The 25,443-nt window shown below is 38.4% G+C and overlaps 1 protein-coding gene across 7 annotated transcripts in view; it reads right to left on the minus strand.

Annotated features, from left to right (window-relative positions):
* Nucleotides 1-25,443, minus strand: part of CTNND2 (catenin delta 2) — a 662,788-nt gene that overhangs the window by 300,803 nt on the left and 336,542 nt on the right. For all 7 annotated transcript variants that reach the window (XM_054059035.1, XM_054059034.1, XM_054059037.1 and 4 more), the window contains 2 exons: nt 23,422-23,456; nt 22,856-22,972 (listed from right to left, as the gene is read on the minus strand). In XM_054059035.1, coding sequence (XP_053915010.1) covers nt 22,856-22,972; nt 23,422-23,456 — 152 coding nt within the window. The remainder of the gene's footprint in view (nt 1-22,855; nt 22,973-23,421; nt 23,457-25,443) is intronic.

The following is a 25,443-nucleotide window of genomic DNA, read 5'->3' on the forward strand; positions in this document are numbered from 1 at the left end:
ACTGCTTTCTTGGCAAAAACCACATGGTTTTGACTGGTGAAGAAATTTGAAGCCTAAACAAACCCAACCATGCTATTTGATAAAGAAGTCTTGGTTTTCAGCTTAGAATAGTTGATGAGGGTTTTCCTAGGGATAAGCCTTGTTTATTTCACTTAATTATATCCAGTCCTTCTGCATGGAGAATGCTAACTTGTCCCTCCCTGGGCCCCCAGCACATTAGATGTATTGATTACAGCCACTGTGTGGTGTATAAGTGGTGATGTAATACTTTGGTGCCTGTAGGGATGGATGGCAGCCTTTAAAATATTAATAGCTCCTCTCATCATGTAGGACTCGCCCTGATCGCAGTGAATCTTTGATGACTGTTTTGTTAGCTTATCTTATCTTCTCCATCATAGCACTGCATGGCAGGAGAGCCTAGTGCAGGCAGCGAGCTTAAATTGGGGCTGCCAGATTGAAGGGCCTGTTGGGAGCATGAGGAGTGACATTTCCCATAGCTATTTATTTGTTCTGTGAAACTCACACATGTTCTAATATTCATTGAGTTCACATCCAAGTGATTTAGCTTATCATATACACATAGCCAATTCCACAGTTTTTGCTCCAAAAGCATACTTCAGACAGGGAAAGACTGTTGAGTAATTTAGGTGTGACTTCCCACAATCACTTTTAATGGTGAACTCATTCTGTCTCCGTACAGAAAAGGCTACATTAATGAATACCCACCTAATCCTTCCCTACACCTTCAATGATTTTAGTTTCTTCTAGTTTTCAGTAAACTAGCTTACTCTTCCATGGTGTCTGGGCCCAACAAATGAAATACAAGAGGAGAGAAAAGCAGAGGATTATGACTGGGTCATTGCATGAGTTACAAAAGAAGTCTACCTTTGACCCAACAGCTGTCATCTATAGCATATTCAGTGGCTTCACAGGGAGATGGATTCATCTTCTGGTTAGCACTAAGTAGCTCATAAGAGCATAGAAGGTGACAAACCTTAAGGGATGTGAAATGACTATGTTGGTTTTGCTCCTACAGAACATGCAAAAAGATCAGTTTGAAAAAGACTCACAATATCAAAATTCCAATGTATTTTACCAGAAATAACTCCCAATACATTCCTCATACAAAGGCCAGATTCTATATCCTCTAAGTCTTTGGTATGAAGATGCACAACTGCTCCAAAGAGAGCTTTCCACTTAAGAAAGGTGCAAACAACACCCACCTCGAAATTAACATGGAGAGTATTTTTTTCTCCTAGCCTGTTTCTCAGAAGTGGCAGAACCATTATATGTTTCCCAAAATCCAATCTGAAATGCTCATATTACATACAGATCATATCAGGGTATATAAAGTGGAAGTGTTTGCATCTAAGTGTAGACTGGGATTATGACACTATTTTACTTATCAACACAATTTATACTGCAAAGTCAATTGCATTCATCAGATTATTGCAGATATAGAAAAAATCAGAAAAGTTCTAGTTCTTTTATTTTGCTTACAAGTATGCTGTGAGGTTATTAAAAATGTATCACACGCATAGGAGAGATTAATTTAATCCTGCATGGGTGTTTATAAATCCACCATTTGGTTTCTTTCCATTCCCTGATTCTGCAAAGAGGGTTTACTAAGCATTTTCCATTTAACTGGTTTTGTTGCAAGTTTTGTTCTTTAATGAGAGAAATATTTTTACAGACTTTTTCAAGAACATAAAGAAAACAGACTTAGTTTTAAAATATATCTGTAGACTTTATTTTAATTTTTTGATTCTGAATTTTCACTGAGAATTTGCTTCTGATCAAGTGTCATTTAAGTTCAGAAAAGTCACAAAAGCATAACTTTCCCAGGAGGGGAAAAAGTTGAGCAAGAAAGCAATTTTTGTGCATGAAAGTGTTTGTACTCATTCTGAAAGTAATTACGCTGTGACATTTCTAAAGCTTAAATAATGATTAAACTATCACATGCTATGAACTCAATATGTTTAAATTTTCATTGCATCTGGCTTTCAAGTGTTCCTTTCATATTACCTGTGGCTTGCTAGGGGATTTACACAGCCAGCTAGAGTCACATTTTTTGGTTCCCTGCATCGCTTTGGCTAAATACTGCAGAAAAACAATTTTAGTAAAAAGCTTGGAGCACCTGGTTTTAAGGTCACTAACTACTGTATAGCAGGTTTTATTTTGTACCTTAACAAGCAGTAATGAACGATTAAAACATACATGCATTTCAATAAAGTAACTACAGAGTTGTTGGAGAGAATTTGCCAGAGAGATATCTAAATTTAAAATAGACCCACATTTCTCAATCCAACATAGGATAGAGTTGTGGCTGCTCACCTGTAAATAACTAAATCTAAACCAAGCACACAAACTACAAGATATACTTGAGATCAATCAGCGTGATCTTGAAAAAGTGGAAGTTCCTTTCTCAGGATTTAGGTACTGCAAGCAGTCCTGTCTTGTCTGATAGGGAAAAGATGGATTGCTTTTCTCATTAAGATTCTTGAGATTTCAATCTGAAGGTAAAAGCAAACCTTCTGAAGAGCCTGCAGCTTACCCAGCATAGAAGAAAGTGGTTTAATTGTGTAATCCTATATGCTGGTGGCTCTTATCAACAAACTACTGTCTCTTCCTGGCAAAAATGTAAATTCTGTTGTGTTAGGATAGGTGTAACTATTTTTCATTTGCTTTAATACGAGTTAAGGCAGCTAGAAATTCTCTTATTTTCAGTTAGTCACGGGAAATCACTAGTAAACTACTGGAACAATTCAGTCTTATTTCTTCCTTTAGTGCTACATAATTAACTACCAACTGCAATTTAAAATAAGCTTGAAAACAAACACTTCCAGATTTATAAGGTTTAATTTAGTTGATAAGAAGGATTTGCTGTATTGCTTTGAAAAATTCATACTACATCTTGGTTCTATTTGGGGTATGAAGGAGATACGACTGCCTGTTTTCCCCTATGTTTTTTTCTCTCAACATAAAAGAAACTGGTTGCATTACGAAAGAATATTAGTGTTGGATTATTCATAGTGGGTAGTACCAAATTTTCACTGATTCAGACAGTGCCACTTTCTTCCTGTATTAAAATATTACAGATATGAGCACAGGAAATTAAGTGAGAGCCATCATACTGCAAGAGACGTCACTGTGGACTAACAAGAGTAATAAACTCTTTAATTTGTCTCCAGTTTGGTGGATGTGTACTGCAGACAATAACTCCATTTCCTCTTGACCTCGAGCAGAACAGCATCTTCCTCACCTTGGCTGCTGTAACCTGGCTCAGGAAGGGGCTCAAAGGAGAGGGAGAGGGTGTGCATCTTGCTTGGGACACAAAGTGCACTTAAGCTGAGGAAAGCTGCTGGAGTACAAAGAAGACCAGGCAAGAAGAGAACAGAAGAGGATGAAGGACATGCGTACATCAGGGAGCCAACCCACAATGAAACCTCAGAGGTGATGGAAAGCAGAGGACTTTTCTAGGAATTGGAGAAGGGAATGAAAAGTTTCCTTTGTGGTCTGGAGACCCAGATGTTGTCAGGCACAGCAGAGTTAGGAAAGGAGTCACCCGCTCAGACAGCAAGGAAAGGGGGCAGGCTTCATGTGAAGCCCTTTTAATTAGTTAATTTTAATTTAATTAGTTTCTGTTACCCACCCCTCTTACTGGCAGTTACGTTATAGGCTATTATTTTTCTCTTTGAAAAGCCTAAGAGTTCAAAATATTCTGAGCACCTGAAAGTATCTGGCACATTTACTTCAAGCTAAACAGGGAAGAGGAGCAGATGTGCTGCCGGACTCACTTCTGTCCTGCATCCCACCGCTAAAGGGAGCAGCACCAAAGCCCATTCGCTACCTTTTGCCCACATTACATTTGACAAAATAAGTATAGCCTGGCATTACACTGAACAAGCTGTTTCATGGTGTTTAGTGCATTGCATTTGGCCATAAACGTAAACTGGAGACTTACAGACACAGTAGAAAGAGAGCTGCCACAATATCTACCTGCTTCCGGCAAGGGGGATGTCAAGGAGCTGACAGAAGCACAAGGCAAAGGTTGCAGAATGAGCCCCATCATGTTGGGGCTATTACTGTTCCCCTCACTTCTGAGGGATAAAGTATTACACTGGTTGCTGGTCATGGGCTGCTGTTGTTCTTTCTGAATAACAGCACAATGTGCCACGCTGCAGTGAGGTGCATTGGAGCTATTTAAAACCAAACCAAGGAAGTGAGTGGTCTTAAAGGATGACATTATTATTAATTCAAGAACATCACAGTAGCGGTTGATTACGGGAAAACAGAGTTACACAAAGAATATGGCTTACTATTATCATCCATAGCTGGCTCAAACATGAGGAAAAACTAGAAATTAGGAAAACACTTGTCCTATTATTTTTAAGAACAATATTTTCTTTGGAAATAAAATCTTTTGCCTATCCTTTCTGATCTCTCCTCTTCCTTCTTCCAACATTCAGAGTAAAAAAACCCTCCAAACCAATCAAGCAAAAAATGAGATCGCAGCCTACAACTTTCATTTTGAATTATTTTAAGAAAAATATATATTCTTGAACAGTGAATGTTTGTCTGCAGAAATATTTTATATGGCTGTTTCAGAACAGCAGAATACTAAGATACTTCTCAGTACTTGCACATACTGTTCTAGCTCTACCAGTGTTTGCTTAAGAAACAAAAAATTAGTTACAAGCACAGAACAAATACATATAAACTTCTAACTATTCTAGTTCTTATGCAAGAAGTGAAAAGATATTAGAGACCAGCAAGTAAAAAAAAAAAAACAAAAAAACAAAAAACCCCAAAAAACCAACAATAAAATCCGACCAATATAATTTATTTTATTATATTTCTCTCTTTAGGCTATCCCATAGATTTCCTTTTTCTTCATAGAATCATAGAATCACCAGGTTGGAAAGGACCCACTGGATCATCGAGTCCAACCATTCCTAACACTCCCTAAACCATGCCCCTCAGCACCTCATCCACCCATCCCTTAAACACCTCCAGGGAAGGTGACTCAACCACTTCCCTGGGCAGCCTCTGCCAGTGCCCAATGACCCTTTCCATGAAAATTTTTTTCCTGATTTCCAGTCTGAACCTCCCCTGGTGGAGCTTCAGGCCATTCCGCCTTGTCCTGTCCCTGTCACTTGGGAGAAGAGGCCAGCTCCCTCCTCTCCACAACCTCTTTTCAGGTAGTTGTAGAGAGCAATAAAGCCTCCCCTCAGCCTCCTCTTCTCCAGACTAAACAACCTCAGCTCTCTCAAACGCTCCTCATAAGACTTGTTCTCCAGCTCCCTCACCAGCTTCGTTGCTCTTCTCTGGACACGCTCCAGAGCCTCAACATCCTTCTTGTGGTGAGGGGCCCAGAACTGAACACAGTACTCGAGGTGCGGTCTCACCAGTGCTGAGTACAGAGGGAGAATCACCTCCCTGGACCTGCTGGTGACCCCATTTCTGATACAAGCCAAGATGCTATTGTCCTTCTTGGCCACCTGGGCACACTGCTGGCTCATGTTCAGTCGGCTGTCAACCATTACCCCCAGGTCCTTCTCCGTGCAGCTCTCCAGCCACTCTTCCCCAGTCTGTAGCACTGCATAGGGTTGTTGTGCCCCAAGTGCAGGACCCGGCATTTGGCCTTGTTAAACCTCATCCCATTGGTCTCGGCCCAGCAGTCCAGCCTGTTCAGATCCCTTTGCAGAGCCTCCCTACCCTCCAGCAGATCCACACTTCCTCCCAGCTTAGTGTCATCTGCAAACTTGCTGAGGGTGCACTCAATGCCTTCCTCCAGGTCATTGATAAGGACATTGAACAGGACTAGACCCAGTACTGAGCCCTGAGGAACCCTACTTGTGACTGGCCTCCAGCTGGAGTTAACTCCATTGACCACCACTCTCTGGGCCCGGCCATCCAACCAGTTTTCAACCCAGGAGAGTGTGCGCCTGTCCAGGCCAGAGGCTGACAGTTTCTGAAGCAGAATGCTGTGAGAAATTGTATCAAAGGCTTTACTGAAGACCAAGAAGACTACATCCACAGCCTTTCCCCCATCCAGTAGTCGAGTCATTTTGTCATCAGAGGCGATCAGGTTAGTTTGGCAAGATCTGCCTTTTGTAAACCCATGTTGACTGGGCCTGATCACCCGGTTCTCTTGCATGTGCTTCATGATAGCACTCAAGATTACCTGTTCCATGACTTTCCCTGGCACTGAGGTCAGAATGACAGGCTTCTAGTTCCCCAGATCCTCCCTGCAACCCTTCTTGTAGATGTTTTTTTCTTAAAACTACACTTTGTATAATACTTAAAACAAGATGAAAGAAGCTTTCCATTGTGTCAAAAAGTATTTTGCTTTTAAATAATTTTCTGTTCCTCAGCACAGAAGAATTATATTCATTTGTGCAACTGACTTTCTACCTACATTTCGTCAGGACAATCCAACTTATACATTGAACAATGGTCCAAAACGTCCATTTTGGTATGCCTGGAAACTGCCAAGGGCTAAGGCTGCTATACCTAAATCCATTGGAATATGCTTGCTGATTTCATAGCAGGCAAATCAGTTTCTGAGATATTTTAAGTGTTTTAAAGTAGTGCATGCTAACAGAGAAAATGTACCAATTGAACATACGAATATAAGTAATTTTTAGCAAATACAATGCTAGTAAAAGAGTACCTATATTATTAGAAATATTTAGCAGGCCAACTGTGTCGGCACCACTGCTCCAAATTATAAAAGTATGTTTCTGGAAACATTCAAGGTCAGGGTGGATGGAGCTCTGAGCGACTTCATCTAATGGGACTCTGAGCAACTTGATCTAAGTGACCATGTTCCTGCTAATTGCAGGGGAAGTGGACTAGGTGAACTTCATGGTCCATTCCAACCCATTCTATGAGACTATGATTCTACGATTCTATGATTCTGATTCTACGACTCTATGATTCTACGATTCTATGATTCTACGATTCTATGATTCTACGATTCTTTCTGTTAGCTGTTCTGCAACAAGAGGAGATTCAGCACTTCCTGGCACTGCCACACTCCAAGAGTACAGCACATAGCTTTCCTTTCCTGACTCACTTGGAAGCAAACCCCGAGAGAAGCTGGATGCTCAGCTGCACACTGTCATCTGCAGTCTCAGACTGGACGGCACAGTGCCCAAATTAAGTGAATGAGCACAGTACCAACATTTTGATTCAAGAATAGTCATTAAAGCCTATGGGAGCTTCAGTGACAAGTGATAAAAAAATTGCACCAGCACTGTCAGTAATGGAATAGGCAATAGAGTCATGACATGTTTTCTTCCTTCTCCTGGAGCACAGGGCCTTGTCTGGTGATTACGCAGTAGCAAAGCTTACCCGAATTGTATTCCACAGAGGTCATAAGCAGAAAAGTATCACACGTAAGAAACCCACTAGTAATTTGAGCTCTAAGGAGCTTAACAGTGTCAGAAGTTAAGCAGTTGTGTAAGTGCTGAGAAATTATGCTGACTGCTGAGGTGGTGGGGTTTCTGAAGAAGCACATCCTATCAAATTTTGCTTTCTTTAATAGTCCTACAGCATAATTGAGTATTTATAAACAAGCTCATGATGTAAATTCTGACAAAGAATTAAGTGCAATCAGCATTCATTATGATATATTTTTACCTACAGGACAGCCAGTTGAATAGTAGAAATCTGTAGATTAACTACATTGTAAACTTTGAGAACTTGATATTTTTTATATTTCATATAAATAAAATTATTCTGGCTCACAAAGCTAAATAGCCAGACGAATATGGGATACTTGTAAAGGAGGAACTCTAAAAAAGAGACCAAAGAATTGTGCCCTGCATGGATGTCAACATACAGCCTATCCCTATTGTCTACCAGTCAGACACGCAAAAAGGTATTCCAGTTTCCTGATCCTTAGACTACAGTATCTCAAGGAATAGATCACAAATTTTAAGTTCACAGTGTGTAACAATCAAAGATAATACTATAGCAATACTATGGTCATTCTTCAAAAGTGAAAAAAAAAACCCAAACCCAAGGTTGAAATATGAAATGGGGCTAATCGATTACATTACGGAACAGAAGTTATCAGGGAACAAATATTCAATAATACATTATCTGCTAGTTGTTCAATTATCAAATAATTACTGTATAATGACAAGTTACATACAGTACTATACTATTACAAGATATAGGCATGATTACTTCAGCGTCCTAAATCTATGCAATAATTATTCTGAATTGACTAAAATAATTACACTACAAACTACAGAAACATATACCTAGTCAGCCCCCATGAGATTATTGCTTGCTTGTTACTTAGTTTTTCACAAAACTATCGTGCAAGTGAAAGGAGAAGGATTTTCTTCTCTGCTTAAGATTTAAAGTCAGTTGGCTTACTGGGACATGTTTCCTTCACCAAGTAAGCAGTAAAGTGGGCACTAGTATTTTGTTAGACACTTTTCCATTTGGTCAGTCATCTATTGCGATGTCGGTTCTAATTGACAAAGGAAACAGACCAAAACGTGCTTAAACGAACATTTAATTAGCTCCTATACCAATTACAAAAAGCACTTCACTCACCTTCGATCAAGTGACAGAAGTAGTAATGATAAATTATGGAGTAAGCGTAAATAAAGTGTTTTTAATTAGTGTAATTAATCACTTCACACGTTCTTCAACCTGCTTTGCTCATTTGAGTAACAGTTGAAAGAAAACACTAGCAAAACTCCTTTAATGTCCTTTGAATGTTCATTTACAAAGTTAATAGGTTGAGGTGCCTCACATCCCAGTGAGAGGAACTATCTCCTAACTGTTAGTATATGCCTAATTAAGGATTTCAAACACCAAAAAGTCATCACTTACTGTTTCTTCTGTTTCTGGGGTCATTTAGATTAGTGCAATATTGATTCTTGCCCTACAACCTACTTTTTTTTTTTTTGTTTATTTAACTGCGTGTATTCATGGTAAGTAGTTGCAAACCACTCCTAAAACTGGGTTGTATTTGCTGCCCAGTTTTGCAAAGGAATGGATAATTAAAAAAGATCTAATATTATATATAATACATCAATAGTAATAGGCATTGCCTAGTACTAGAATAGTACTGGGAAAATATTTCCAGATCTACCTTCTAGGAGACATTAAATATTAAAGATATGAGTACCTTTATAGTGCAGAAAAATCCCAAGGCTGCAATATAACAAAGGTATTCCATGAACGAGTAATGAAGAAAAAAAGGAAGGGGAAGCAAACACATACATAAAATGGAGAATTAAATGGTAATACTTTACATGCCAAATCTCAAGCAGCTTCCTTGTTATGGAACAAACACATCTCTTTAGATGAGAGGCAGCAAGTCTTAAATGACTGACACTGAAAACAAACTTGTTTTACAAAGAAAGTAATTTATATGCAATACCATGCTCTACCAACATTCAGAAGGCTACCTACGAATACAGAAAAAGGCTTTAATGTTACTGCAGAAACTATTCTAAGGTACTGAAATAGGATTTGGTGGAATGCACTAGGAAACATAGAATAAGTTTGTTTTCATCTAAGAATTCTATAAATTACATATATCTGGAGAAATTATGAAAAAACTAGGCTGATACCATTATGTAAGTGAACAATACAAGGATATCCCTTCTAATTCTCTTTCTGACCTAATTACTATAGGAATGAAAGATGAACACTTTATTTCAAGCTGTAAGTAACCTGGGAATAGAAAATAGCTTCATTACATGCCCATTATCTCATGATTTTTACACAAGATAAAAATCCTGCCTTTATTGTAAAAGGAAAGCAGAAGTGTTGGCTAGGATTTGAAATAACAGATCACTACTCCAAAGGATAGTTAAGCACGACAGAGGTCCACAATGAGTAGTAGAAAACTATAGGACATGAAGTGCATCGAAAAAGCATAATGCCTGCATCCCACCCTGAGAGTAAATGGTTCATTTTTTTAATACTGAAAGATTTTTTTTAATGGTCATATTAAAATTCCAGGGTCGGGAAAGGGGGACGAGGAAAGGCTAGCACCAATGTCTAATTCAGAGAGGTTTCCTGACATTACAAGGTTTCCAACTACTGCACAACGCTAAGGAAGTGCCTCCAAATAAGAAGAATCCACATGCAATTAAGCTAGAACTACAGAGTGGCAAATGTGATCTCCTCTTGGTGTTGGTAGAATCATGTTTCAAAACTTTGGCACTCACAGTATATTGCCCAGTGTTTAAAATCTGCTAAGTTTGCACCTGCGAGGGACAGGAAGAAAATCAGAGAAATAAGTCATTCTTCAATAGCTGAGCTTACTAAGGAAGTATTCAGCAGGAAAGAATTTCATTAGGGATAAATAACTTCTATGGCAAAAATTTGTAGATGCTATATTATAAAAGTAACAGAATTTCCAGTGAGTTTATATCAAAGTCTTCTTGAAGATAGAAAACACTGCAAATATGAAACGGAACAAAGTAGCATTGAAAAGCCTAACCAATCCTGAAGAAACAGGGTAACCCCAGTGTTATAGTATAACTTAGTGTATATTTTGTTTTCTATACTGCACCACAACATAGCGTTACTCTACATGTTTGTATGAAGTGTAATAGAGTCAGGTCTTCTTTCATAAGCAACACTTAGAAATGTTTGATAGTAGTAAAAAATATGGAGTTCCATAGTAATGAGGCAAATTAACTGAAGATGCCAGAGAACAAGACCTACGGACATGCACTGAGCAAGGATAGTTTTATACATATTTAAGCTCAGAATGTAGAAGTTGCCTTTGTCTTTGTATTTTTTAAATAAAAAAAGCTATCCTAAATTTAAATTGAAAAAAAAAAGGATAACCTACCAATGAAACATTTAAAATGATCCCAACTTTAAATAACTTCTTTTGTAGAAGAGCCATCATATTTTATGGAAGTGCTTGCTAAACTCTGCAGATATCAAAATCAGATAGTCTCTGAAAGAGATAATTTATCACGGGCCATTAGGATGATGTGCTTTAAAGGAGCAATAGATACAAACAACACAAGAGTAAGATGGGCAGCAAGGATAACTATTAAATCACATTTCTGCACTACAGAGGACACAGAGAGGAAATGTCCTCTGGCCTTCCATCTAGGGATATCTAAGGAAGATCTGGAGCTCTTTCAGCAATAAAACTTCTGCTAGCACTTGTTACACCTCCATGAGAAACCTCTGCCAACAAAACCTCGTCAGTGGCCTAAGGCAGACACGGTGTGAATTACACAAAACATATAAAAGAAGTGGCATGATTTGCTAATGGTGACGATAAGAAATCTGTGAAACCCTGCAGATTGTATGCAATAGCAGGAGTGGCACAAGTCACAAAATACTTCACTGTAACAGAAGTTTGCTGTCTATTAAAAGATCACACTGTGGAACCACAGGAGAACAGCCTGACCTGGGCTTCTGGATGGGATTTGACGCATTTCTGAATGTGACCACAAGAATAAATTTGCAAGCAGGAAGATGCACTGTATGCAGCGACACAGACAACAAGCTCCGACTCATAAGGAACTGTCCTGTTTCCATTTGGGAAGCACTGACTTTTGGCATAAATAATTGCTGTTTTTTAATTTGTATTTTCATTATCAGTCTCCCTTTTTGCAAAGAATAACTACATTTAAAATGGAGTGTGTGCTTTGTTTACAGAAAAAAAGCCAAGTAAATTAAGAATCCTATTATTAAATCCTATTTTTTTGGAAGTGTTTAATACCTTTGAAGACTAACTGTGAATGCCAAGTGTTCGTAGTCACCCTCTGTGCCTACTGTGGCCTAAAGCTACTATTGATAGTATTAAACTAATGTGTTCCCTTTTTATTTCTAGGAAATAAAATCAGATGGTTATAGACATCACACAACGATGACTCACATGGAAGCTGAATGCATTATCAGGAATCAAAAAATCAGACAAACCTTTTCTGGTAGACCTAAATTAGACTGTTGAGAAATAATAATATTTTTTTTTTTAAAGTGCCTACCAGCTTCTGATCATAAAGAATATAAAACTATGCACATATATATGGATCTAGTACAAAAGGCACCAGTAGATCTATTATATTATTATGTTGTTTGAGGAATTTAACTAATAGCACAGAACAGGTTTCCTCTTCTTGTGCAAAGCACAACTCCATTTTTTTCTGACCTTTGACAGGCTTAAATCTTGAGTCTTTTCTGTCCACAAATGAAAATGGCTATTTGGCCTCTGAGGCGAGACAGTTTAGAATGTGTTTAGTACTGCTCCAAAAGTCAATTAAGAAGTAAGTCAAAAAGGTCAAAACGTTATGACAATCTTTTTCATCTGCCCAAAACTCCTCTGCCATATAACAGAAAGTACGCCTTTTTACTTCTGCTTTCTCTTTCTGTCCACAAATGTGCACTTTATCCTCTCATGTACTCAGAAATTGCTTTGCTCCATCTATAAGGCTAGAATGGAAAACAATGGAGGCAACTCCCTACTCTGCGTTACTGTAGAAGGCATGAAGATCCAGCTTTATTGAGAGCTATGTAAACTGCCTGCAGCACAAAAAACATCAAACCCAAAACCATACCTGCCAAAATAATTTTACCCAGGCTAACAAACCAACTACCTCTTTTTCAAGGCTGCATCTACACGCTGCTTATAGTCACAAGCTGGCATCGGCAGATCCCAGAACAATGCAGCTCTTGGCACTTCAAACTGTGCCAAGCACGCGGGTGCTGGCATGCCACTAAGGCAGGAGTAGGGCGAGTGGTTTATCAGTCTGTCATGAGGATGTGGGTGCATTTGTTTCCTGGCCCATACTACAGACACAATATTTACTGATGTTCTTTTGCGTTGTAGGTTTGGATGCCAAAAGTCTTTCTTTGTTCTGCTCCTACAGATGCTACCATAAGTCACTGTCATTTTTTTAATGAGTTTCAGTAACTGCTTCCTGCAGTGGATGAGGGAACACCTGGTCGCCTGCGCAGGATTTGTGTTTGCCACAGGCTAAGCATTACAAGCTGATCACTACCTCCTTTCTACCTCTTATGTTGCTACTAATTGTTCCTGCATTCCTGGTCTCCACTCTCACCTTTCCATTCCCCCTCCTGCCCACATATGGTTTATCTGCTGTAACTGCTCCTGTGTTAATTTGATGTTCGCATTTTGATACTATAATATAAAGCTGGATTGTGAGGTGTTGTTTTCTTTGGGTGAGAATTTTAAGGCAGTTGCACAGCACAAAATGACACCAGGTACCAAAATTGCATTCATGTCAGGACAAGCAACTCAGAGATACGAAGTAATTTTGTGATATCAGTATAGAATTTATATATAAAAGCACATTTCATCATGTAGACATAACCAGAAATAAGGAAACTATATATAACAACCATGCTGCAGGTAACAGCATATCAAAATAAAAATACAACCTGTAGGCAGCTGTACAGAAATGGAGGGAAATGAGAAATTACTTAGTTGCAATATTGTCAGAGTGTTTCCTTTGGACTTCAAATATGACACAGCAATGAGCAACCTGAATTGGCCTGAAGTTAGGTAAGCATGTAAAAAGTGATGACAGCAAGGCCACTTTTAAACAGAAAATGTTTCAATTTTTTTTTTTTTTTCTCTTTTGCCTCGGAGGATGACTCATCATCTGTTTTGGGGACAAGACACTGAGGCTTTATTTCATGATGCATGAGAAAAGAAAAGATAAACTGGAAAAAGAAATGATGGAATTGAAACGAGAAAGGAAGTGACATATAAGACAGTATTAGGTAGTTTAGGGGAAGATGGGACAGCAAGAAAAGGCAAGAGAACACAGGAAAGGAGAGAGCTAAGGAGGTGTTAAGATGGCCTGAGTGTCTCTGGCTGGAGATTTGTGAGGAGAGGCAGCCTGTTCAGTAATGTAAAGGCACTACTGGACCATCATGCTTTGAATGGTTTCTGCCAGTGGTTTCTAGCACCTTCTCTCTGAGAAGCCCATAAACCCCCCAGACATCTTATCAACCTATGGAAGATCCACGTGAGAATTAAGGCGATTGAATTCCTGCACTGGAACGATGCCCACAGCAACTCCTGTTCCAACCCTGAGGAACAAGGGAAAGCAGAAGCTTCCTCCCTGAACGGCGATGGTTCCTTCAGCCTTCACCAGGCCTCCTGCTTGTAAACAAACACGTATGAACTTGAAGGCAGCAAACCAAAGCAGGACAAGATCAGCTGGACCCAAGCTGCAGTCAGAAACCCATGGTGGACTATAGCTGGTGAAGCAGATAACAAAGCCAGCCCAGAATTCCATTGATGAGAGACCATGCTGTGGCTGCACTCCTAAGTTTGATTCTTTGCAGTGGTCTCCTCCTGCCTGCATAATGGAAGGGACTGAAAAGGAAAACTTCAGTTTTGCTCTTTAAGTGAGAAGACTGACATGAATTCCATAGGATATGGTACGTCAGCAAGAAAGATGTGCCTGTTTTACCTCGCCTTTACCATCCTGATACCAGTTATAAGAGGAGAGGTGATGGAGTAGTGAATGACAGTGTTTGAGCAACATCTTTTCATCTGAAGCTGTTCTCAATACCTTTGAACTTTGCCTCTGACACAGGATGAAAATAATACAAGCTCAGGATACTCAGTGCTGATGGAGCATTTCCTGAGGCAGCCTGGCTGTAAACACTGATGCTGAGATGTAAGAGTTGGCTCTCGGGTAAGTGTTAGAGCCTGCTTCATTATTATCAAATCTTAATGTCTTAGGGTGGTTTAGCAATTAATCTACAGAAACTTTACATGGTCAGCTATTTTGTAAAGACATTAATCTCCTGCTGAGGAGTGCCCCTGGAAGGAGGTCTCAGTGTTTGCTACCAGCCAGTGGTATTAAAATGCTAAATGACATAATGATTATTTCATGGTCACACTTAAGGTGACTAGGGCCAGAAAGGGGATAAAGGATAAAGGAAGCATCATCTTATCTCCATTTCTCAGAAACCTCATTATCTTATCCCCATTTCTCAGAAACCTAAGTATTCAACAACTATTTCAAAAGACTGAACTTGACCCTGAGTTTAGACAATTTCTGTACAACTTTTTCTGTGAGAACATACAATGTATAACTGTAAGACTACCCTTTAACAAAAGACATCCTCTTACAAATTTGGCAAAGAGGACTGTAAAACTCCAAAGTTTTGAAAGCCAAGATATTGAAAAGGCTTGTGTTAGAAGAGGTGGATGGAATAGGGAAAGGCATCCAAAATAACCATAAATATTTACCCTGAATATATTACAATACTGACAGAAGTTTAATCAATATATTAAAGTTTCCTCAAACCTTATACTCTAAAAGATTTGTCCGGAGCTAAGAATTGTTGAGTCAGGTAACTTCCAGGTTTGCATTAATGCAGCAGAAAGAAAGGTTTAATGAACTCTGTTATGCACTTCTGCCATTCCTACTCCAAAGACTTCAATCCTAAAATGAAAGAGGGGCACACACACTTCCTAGATGTTTTTCGTTTCTGAAATGTACTCAAAGAGCATATGATTTCTATTAGTGTGTGTGTTTTACCACGAGATCCCACCAGAACACATCCTTTGTGTGCACAAAGAATGACTCAGCTGGACTGCCCCAGCTCTCAGAGCAGATAATGAAATGGAAATAACTTCATCTATCAACAAATTGTCAGGTCCACTGATGCCAAATTTCATCTTATTGAGCATGTCAGCCATCTGACAGGTGGCAATTTCACAAAGCAAGAGCTATGGGATAGAAAACAGATAAACACACATCCTTTTACACATTCATTGTGTAAATAGAGCCTTTTTGTTTCAACCCATTTTCAGTATTTATGAATAAAGCAGCTGATAAAGGATGAAAATAATAAAGGTTGAACAAGGAGTGCTCTTTCAAACTGGGACATCTGCTTTCACACTGAGTAAGGAGGATCTGTCATTGTAAAAAATTGCTGAAACAACTGAATTAAGATAATAATATAAGAGCTTAGCCCATCCTTTTAGCCTCAGAATTAGACAAGTTATTTAAGTGAAAACTCTATCTGTCTAATGCAACATTTATATATAATTTCATGTGATAAAAATAATCTGTTTTTGTAACATAAGTCATTCTTTAGAGAAAAAAACTCCAACATCTAAACGGTACTACTACCCATTTGTGCTGCATTTCGGGCAAACATTTTCAAGTAACTACAACAGTTAATATATTGTAGGATTGAGTGCTCAGTGGTGAGCCATGCTTCTTCTTCCCTAGAAGGACTAAGATATCTTCAACTGCCTGCATTTCTGTCAAGATGTAGCCTCAGTGAAGTACACTTTGAAATGGCATTAGCCAAGAAGACAGTGTTATTTAATATACATTGTATTTATTCCCTTATCAGTAAGCTGAATACTGTAATCATTATTACTCAGCTCCAGGACAGCAGGGTCACAGATATAAATAAAAATATATTTAGAAAACTTTCAGGAAAAAATTCTCTGCAATACTGGCAAGGTCAGGTAGGAAAAACTGCAAATCCAATATAAACCATCAATTTTAAAATTGAAACTTCAAATGTAGCATTTAAAAAATATCGGACAGTTGTAAGACTGATCCAAGAGGTTTTCTGATCCATGTCAACAAGAACTCTGTGGCTGCATTTGGTGATATTGATTTAGAGAGCAAAGAAGGAGGGTTGCCACATGAAGTGACTAAGCAAGCGAAAAACAGCAAAACAGTTCCGTTTCAGTGAGAAACTTAAACACCAAAAGCTTCATAAATCTGTCCCATAATCCATTTAAGACTGGTCTTATGTCCCTTTTGTGGAGACTGAAGCAAAGGAAATAGCGTAAAAGATTTAAGTATAGATGCCTTAACCCAAAATTAGAGACTTCTGTATTAGGAGACATTTGAGACTGTGGTTTAAGTTAGGAAGAAGGTGCCAATGGATTTGCTCAGTAATCTCAGCAGTATGTTTAACCTTCATTTTCCTAATGCCATGATAGAGGGAGTAAGCGTTGCCCGTTTCCACCCCTGTAGCCTGTAAGGATTCAATGAGCTTCAGCTAATTATCACAGAATTAATATTGATGCTAGTATCATGGCAGTCCTCTGATGTGGCACGCTCATGACCCGCAGGGACAGGAGCTAGTAGGAAGGAAGGAAATACAGGTTCAATAAATCCCTCTTGTTCTACTTTTAGCTCACTCTTACACAACCCATCTGTAAGATGCAAATTTACAAACTTTGGCAGGAAAATGTAGTTTGGTCCTTAATGATTGCTCATAGGCCTCCAGTTTCTCTGTGTTATAACGGATGGACATTGGGAGCCTCAGGCAGATCACCAGGACCTTTCCCACTTATCTGCAGACCAGACTGTGACCTTACTAAGCCTTAATGACAATCATCCTCAGCAATCACCTTTCTTCATTCAGACAGCTGTATATCTCTGTCTAATCTCCTTCCCTCCATGAAGCTTTCTACCTTTTCAATTCTTCTTACATATAATTGGGGGGAAAAAAGTAGAAAACAAAACAAAACAAAACAAAACTAAGAAGTATGCTGACTAGGTAATGAAAGGAACAAATCTGAAGCAGTTGTGTGATTTTGAGACTGTGGTGCAGTGTTAGGAAGGGGAGCAAAAAAGTGTCTTGTTTCCTTTATCACCCATCTTTCCAAGCTTTCTACTCGGAAATACTAATTTTTTGTCTCCACAATAGATACTCATTTCTCTCAAAATATTGTTTTCACATGCCTTTTCACACTAGATTAACCAATTCTGCCATGCTAATACCTTTCCTGAGCTATGGTCACTATTCAGTACTCCTGTGTTTTATGTCTATCTGAAACACTCATGGTATTATCTCAGTTCTGAACTAAATTTCACTCCCTTGCATGTTTCCTTCCCCAGTGAATTCAAGCCCTAACCTTACTGTGGCTTTACGTCCCTCTCCTATGACTTGTCTCCAGTGTCTTATATGTGATTAGCTTGGTGCTCACATGTCTGGTCTTCCTCTGATCCTATTCAAACTGACATTTATCTTCTTTTGTGCAAAAGCAATATTTTTGGATTCCCATTAGAAAGAGATAATGGTGGACGGAAGAAATGGTTTCAGATAGGAGCAGCCAGCTCCACAGTTAGCTTCAGGCTGCCACGATGGGTGTCACAGCAGTGTATAGGAGGAAGGAGGACAGAGTGAGTGCCCTCACAGTGACACCGAGGGATCCACATGCAAGCAGCAGCCTGTGCCTGCCCAACCTAAGGGACAGTGTATGTGAGGACCACTGTTGTCCTGCTGGTGACATCCCCACAAACACTTACGACAGGCTGAACTCCCCTCTGAATCCACAAAAACAGTCAGATCATGTCTGATGTAAACTGAAGTGATGCAGTGGTGAGATAGCTACATAAAGCATGACACTACAGGGCACTGGACCACAGAAATACTGGTTCAGATCTTAACTCAGCTGCAGCTTCTTGCATAATTCTGGAAGTTTCCCAACTTTTTGTTTGTTCACTTGTAACCAGAAGCACATGGCTTTGGGAAATCAATTTGTACTGAGTTAGGATGGAAGAAAGAGATGGGCAACAGTGTGCCAGTTCCCCGTAGATGCATATAACCTTGTCCCAGGGTCAGTGCAACCACAGAAACTTGTATGAGAGCATACAGCAGCTATGAATCTGCCTTTGTCTGCTAACAATGACTTTAAAAACAGTGATTGCTCCGCTTGCACTTCACCAAATTAATGAAGGCTTTATATATTTATATTATTTTTAGTTGCCGATTCACACTCACTCGAGCTAATTAGTGAGCATCTCTATTCACAATATAGAACCCTCCTGTGTAAGCCCCTTTCATGTGACTTGTCCCATTAGCCTTTTTTTCATGGCTTTTATTTGCTACTAAAGGAATAGCACATGTGAAGTGATGTTTGGGATTTAGAGTATTATAACTGCTATGTGATGACTTTTTAAAACTAATTCTGAGAAAATCAGAGTGCATGAAACTGAATCGTAAAGATTCTGACTACAGACATGCTAATCCTCTACAAAGGCAGAGCTACTGACAGATTAACTCCTTAGACTAGACACACACAGCTCAGAAAAAGAAGCTGTGGTCACATCCCTGGGCAGGCATGCTCTGCTTAATATGATGATTTAAAAAATCTGCCTCAACTAGACTAGAACTGCCAAGGCAGGCTGGAAATGCTCTCCTCAGAGTCAGCCTTGTTACTTTAAATACAGCTAGGCAGTCAAACTGCAGAAGTAAATGTAACTAAAATTGTAAAGTTAAGAGCTTAAAAGTTAGGAAATGCCAGACTAAGTTGTGTCTTTTGAATAATCACTCTCCCCCCTCCTTCCTTCTCTTACAGCCAGGGCACACAATGAAAAACTATTCAGTGTTTTGTAGTTGCCACATTTTTTACCACATGACCTCAGGCCTTCATTGAAAAATGCTCAACACCAAGGGAAAAAAAAACCAGCACCTTAGTGGATTATTCTATGAAAATCAACATTTACTTCAAATACATCACAAATAATGATTTTTGGAATACCTGTGAAGTAAGACATTTATGTACATCTCATTTCCTACTTGGAGATAGAGGAATTAAGACTCAAAGTGTCTATAGAATAAAAATGCTGTGTGTCAGACACTTCAGAGTGAGTTTTAATCTGCCTTTTAAATCATTCTTCATATAGTTGAGACTATGCTTCCGTGGTGTCCAGTTACATCTGTTTGTTCTCAGCACACTTGCAAACTAACTGAGAACACCTAAAAGTAGGTATCAGAAGGTGCCCTGAATTATTTCACAACTATAACGTTAGAACTTTAAGACACAAAGGAGGGATACAACTAAATTTTAAGTGCAAAGCTGAACTGTCAACTATGAGATTTTTGTTTTTATTTAGTGTTTCATTTAGCTCTACTCATTGCTTAGAGAAGTCAGTGTGCCCTAGATGAAATCCCCCCTCTAGTATACTGTGCAATCTCAGCCTTAGCTTTGGGGTAAATGACACATTGACAGAAAACATACAAAGCAGTGTATGATGATAATAATTGTTTCATAAGGCAGTCATAAGAAATTCATAGTATGTTGTACAGACAACCTTGACTTTGGTACTTTTGAATTTGCAAACATAGTAAGGTTTTAACTGTCTCATGTGTTTGTGATATTTTACTCTAAATTGAAAAAAGCCCCCCAAACCAAAAAGAAAATCCAGTATACGGCATTCTAATTGCATTTATGAGTGATCAGCAAAGCTGCAAATGTTAGCTTTGGCATGTACAGCTGACTCTTAATTAAAATCATAAATGGCAAATAGCAATCTAGTTTCATTATGAGGTAGGCCTGGAGCAGAGGAGTATGAGGCACTGTGACAAAAGGCTTCACAAATATTTCCTGACAATGAAGAAAATCAAGCTTGCAGCTCTGTGGGGAAGCCTGCTCCCTTGTGAGCACAAGCCTGTTCTCTCCAAATCTAATTTCTTAAGGACAGCTATTGTCCTGTCCATAACTCTACCACTATTTCCTTCCTCAAATATCATTCTCATCACGCTGTTGTTCTCTCTCTTTGCACCTAACTCCCAATCCCATGAACAAACCATCAAACCAAGCAAATTCAGCTTTCTGACTAGACTTCCAGCTTCAACAAAACTCACTTCCTCCCCTGCTTGTCCCCCACACAATCCATCTCTATTGTTCCTCTTCTTCTTCACCATTCTCCATTTGACCACATTTGTTATTCTCCTTCCTATCTATTGACATTCCTATTTGTGTCTTATCTTTTTTTTTTGTGATACTCAACAGAAATTTGCTTTCATAGTAGTTGTCATCACGTACCCAGATTTCTTTCTATATAAGATCTTCATCTTTCCCTAACATTTGTTCTTAGTTTCCATCTCTTCAGTCAGTTCTTTCCAGTTTCCCATACAAGCAAGTCCCTCCCTGCCCCAGTCTCCTCTATTGCAATCTACCCAGTTTCATTTTTCTATTGAATCACATTTTGAAGACCATCATTATTATGCCAGTCATTTAATCTGTTTCTTCTCACCCTTAAATGAAGAAAAAACGAGGTCAAATTATAAAGGCCTACATTGTTTCATTGTGTTTTCCCAATTTTGTTCAGACCAAGTAATATCTTAACATATGTTCATTACACAGATTCTGTTCAGATCAAGCAACATCTTAACAAAAGTGTTAGTGACACTGTGGGCCCAGAAATCTTGTACACATGAAAAGTGATTTTTTTTTTTCTGTCCCAGCCTTATCGTCATCTGTGAAGTTTATTGCAAATTGTGTTTTAAAAGCATAAAAATTAATTCTGACAAATTAAAATCCTGGATTCAATTTGCAATGCCTTCCTTCCACCACCTGATGACCACATTTCAGGTGATTACTTGTCATTGCTAGAAATGCTTTGCAAAAGGTGGCTTTCACATTCTATCAGCCTTTCCAGACAAAAGGGAAATCATGCCCTTTGGTTTCAGGAAAGCAGAATTTGTCCACCTCAAAGGACACAACTCAGAGGGCACAGGGCAGCGGAGGACTGAAAAAAGACAAAGTCTCAACTGAGCAGAGGGAAGGAGATGTAGAGGAATATTAGAGAAAACTGAAAAGCTATGGTAGTGTCAGAAGCTACAGTAGGAGTGACATGAAAGTGGGTACATATTGTGGCCAATGATAGGAACAGGTATCAGATAGGAGAGTGAGAAAAAATAAGGAAAATAGGGAATTAACCTGCTTTTTTCAATACCTAGTGCTACATCTGATAACAGATCAGTTTAACCTGTTGAAAAACTTGTCTCAGTGTACGTGACTCATGAGCACAAGCGTTTGTAGACATATGCTCTACAAATACACTGAGTAGCACATTCACTTTTGCTGGTTTTCAGCCTTGATTCACTTCCCCAATAGCTGGACCTAGCGAAGGATTTATCTACACACGGCACAATTCTGTGACCCAAATGGCTGTTAAGCGACCAGTGAACCAACCTTTGAGAAAAAACGTCAGCTTTCTTACTACAGCTGCCATTTTCTGCATCACCTTCAATTCTGCCTGTTTAACCATCTGAAAATTTTAGTCTTAGGGATTAAAAAGGAAACATTTTCTGAGGAAACCTTACTGCAGCCTTTCAATACTTAAAAGGGGCTTATAAGAAAGATGGGGTCAAACTTTTAGCAGAGTCTGTTGTGATAGAACAAGGGGTAATGTTTTTTAACTGGTAAACGATAGATTCAAACTAGATGCAAGGAACAAATTTTTTACAATTAGGGTGGTGAAACACTGGAACAAGTTGCCCAAAGAGGTGGTAGAAGCCTCATCCCTGGAAACACTCAAGATCAGGTTGGATGGGGCTCTGAGCAACTTGATCATGTTGAAGATGTGCCTGCTCACTGCAGGGGAGTTTGACTAGCTGACTTTTAAAGGTCCCTTCCAACTCAAACCATCCTATGATTCTACATGTACCGGCTACCTGGCCAAGTGGTTATGGACATCAGAATTACTCACAATCCCAGACTACCTTTCACTTTATTACTTCTGCACATTGAAAAAGTGCTGTTTGAAAGTTACTTTTGTAGTCATGATGTTGAAGTCTTGTGACACGACTTTATAGTACAGCAAAGCAATACTGCAATTACAAAGTATTTTCCTTGAAACATATTCCACGTTTGTTTCCCCCTCCCCAAACTATCAGTGAGGTTCTCTCCATCACAAACAAACCCAAAAATTAACTTGCAAAGGCAAGGAGGCAGTTTGCCTGCTTGCACATAGACTGTCTTATGCCAATATCAGAAAATAATCAAGAAAAATACTATAAGATACGCATTCAGTTTTAAAGCACAAAACATTACAAACGTGTCCAGGGTCTGTAAAACACATTTCTAGAAACTTACTTTCACTGGCTGAATAGTCCTGTGGATCGAGTATCCCTGATTCCTGCAGTGATCTGATACAGGAGTCCACCAGCTCCAGACCAGTGGTGAGCTCATCTTCTATGTCCTTCTGACCATCTGTAATAAAATTAATAACTTACAAATGTAAAAGAAAGGCAAAACCAGTTACGTGTGACAAAGCATTCACAGTTGATGAAGGAATGAAGAACATACCAAGATCCCATATTGAGAGGGGGCTGGCCATATAGAAAACAATGCCAACCTTTGAAAGTGTAGCCTTGGGTTGGTAAAGGCAAAATAAGAAAGTTCAGGTCTAATCCTATAAAGTTAGAGACAGGTTTAGCAATGCTGCCCTCTCAAACTTCTGTGTTATTCTCAGTGTTTCTTTTGTCAACCCTAACAACTTTTGCCGAAATTTGCCAAGTTTTATGTAGTGTTTTCACACAATGGCAAAGCAAATAAAATATTGCAGAAGTAAATGTTGGTTTTCCCTCCATCTCCTTTAAGAAATACGATAATTTTAGGAGAGAATATATATAATACATATAAGTAGATAAGTTCATTACCTTGTGTTTGCCAGTGAAACTGCTCTTCTGTTGAACTGAAAACAGAAAAAAAAAAGTTATTATTTTATGAAATGATTCAGTAGTGTGCCATCAATATTCAGATCTAAATCTATTGTGAAGGATTTAAGATTAAAGGAAAAGACTTGAGAAAAAACAACATACTTAGAATATATCAAGTATTATTTTACATATTTTTAAATGGATGACTTCCATAGCATTCATTCAGGAGGGAAGCATCTTCACTTCTTAAGTAATTTAAAACTACATATAGAAACGGTGCTTAAAGTTTCACAACTTTTTAGGATCCTTCCATTTGTCTGACTTTCCATTTTTATAGACAAAATTATAAATTGCTTTCTCAATTGAACAGTTATATGTGATTTCTAAAAGAAATTAGAAGTATGATTCCTGTTTCTACTCATCATTATGTGCATTTTTATATTATTCAAATGTGCAGCTAAGTTAATTCAATCGGCCTACACAAGAGAGTAAATTTAGATGTGTTTGCGCTTCTGTGTACAAGCACTTAATTTTAAAATAATGAACATGCACACTAGAGGATGAGTTAGGTAGGTTTTTTCCCTATAAAATGAAAGATATATTCAAATGAATGATAAAATGAATGATATATTCAATTAGGTAATGAGTAGACTTTCCTCCAAGGCATGATCTGTTTATGCTTCAATATAGGTCTTTCTCGCATGCCAAGAACACAAAATGGATTGAAGTTACTCAGTAATTATTTGATAACAGTGAACTGATTATTATAGTCGCAATTAAAACATTTTTCTGTATATTTTTACAAGATATTTATATGAGAGAACAAAATTATCTGTTGCATCCATTGGTTAAAACAAAAGACAAATCACTAACTTTCCAAACTACAAATTTATGTTTTTCTGATGTTGAGAATAAATGCTTTTCTTAATGAGTAAATGGGGTTTAAAACTTGAATTGTTTTCCTATTTCCCAACAGATGCTGGATCTCTTATGAATATGTGAGTAGAGCTCCTAGTGTCTATGTTCTGGACAAGAATAATGCAAATGAAATGAAACACTTCTTTTTGGAGTTCTCTTTTTACAAGAATAGAACTTGGGTTGTTTATTTATCAGTTTTGAAACCCTTTAAAAGACCCAATTTACAAATAAATAATTTAAAAAGTGCAACTTTTAATTACTAGCTGGCATGAAAAGTGTTAACCTGACAAATTCAAGTGTATACATCATCAGTTACCAGATATGTACCATCTGTGATTTACGTTGACTCACTGCAGGGAGATTTCATAGATTAAGAAGCTAGCCCTTCGATTAGACACTCAAATGCTCAAAATGCTTCCAGTCAAGCCCACTGAAGTTAATAATATTGAAGATAAACATAGCCAGAATCCTCTGGCAAATAATAATGGCAAAGTGCTAAACTGGAATTAAATTTAAATTACCTTTTCAAATGGAGCCCTAGTGGGTGGTGACTAGGGACAGTGGCTCTTTTCGAAATATTACTTTTTCAAATTTGAAATAGCTTTTGCCGAATTCTCAGAATCACTAAACCACTACAGCTTCAGCTGACATACAGACGCTTGAGAGCACTATTCCTTTCTAGAATTCGCATCATCCATATCATCTGTGGGAAGCAATACATTTCTTTCCACTACACAGTCTCTCCTCCAGTATCCAGATTTCTTTGTGATAGATACCAAAAGGCACGGAAAAAACATAGCATCTCAGGTGGCATTTTTGCTGGCAAAATGAATTACTAAATGTTGCTGGCAAGAACACGCTGACGTAAAAGCAGCCTCATCCAAATCAGTGAGAAAAGGAAATCAAGTCTGTTCATATAGAGTGAATTATCACTTCCAGGAACTCCAGCTTAGTCCTTTTTAAGCAGTAGATTTGTACAAAATGTAGAAGTTCATTACTGATGTAGTACAGATATTACAATAATGACTAGTAGCTGATTTATAGTGCTCCCTAGTATTACTAGTTTTACTTCCATAGAAACATTTTAACATATTCACCTTAACA

This window comes from Cuculus canorus, chromosome 2 (genome assembly GCF_017976375.1).
Source record: "Cuculus canorus isolate bCucCan1 chromosome 2, bCucCan1.pri, whole genome shotgun sequence".
Taxonomy (NCBI): Eukaryota; Metazoa; Chordata; class Aves; order Cuculiformes; family Cuculidae; genus Cuculus; species Cuculus canorus.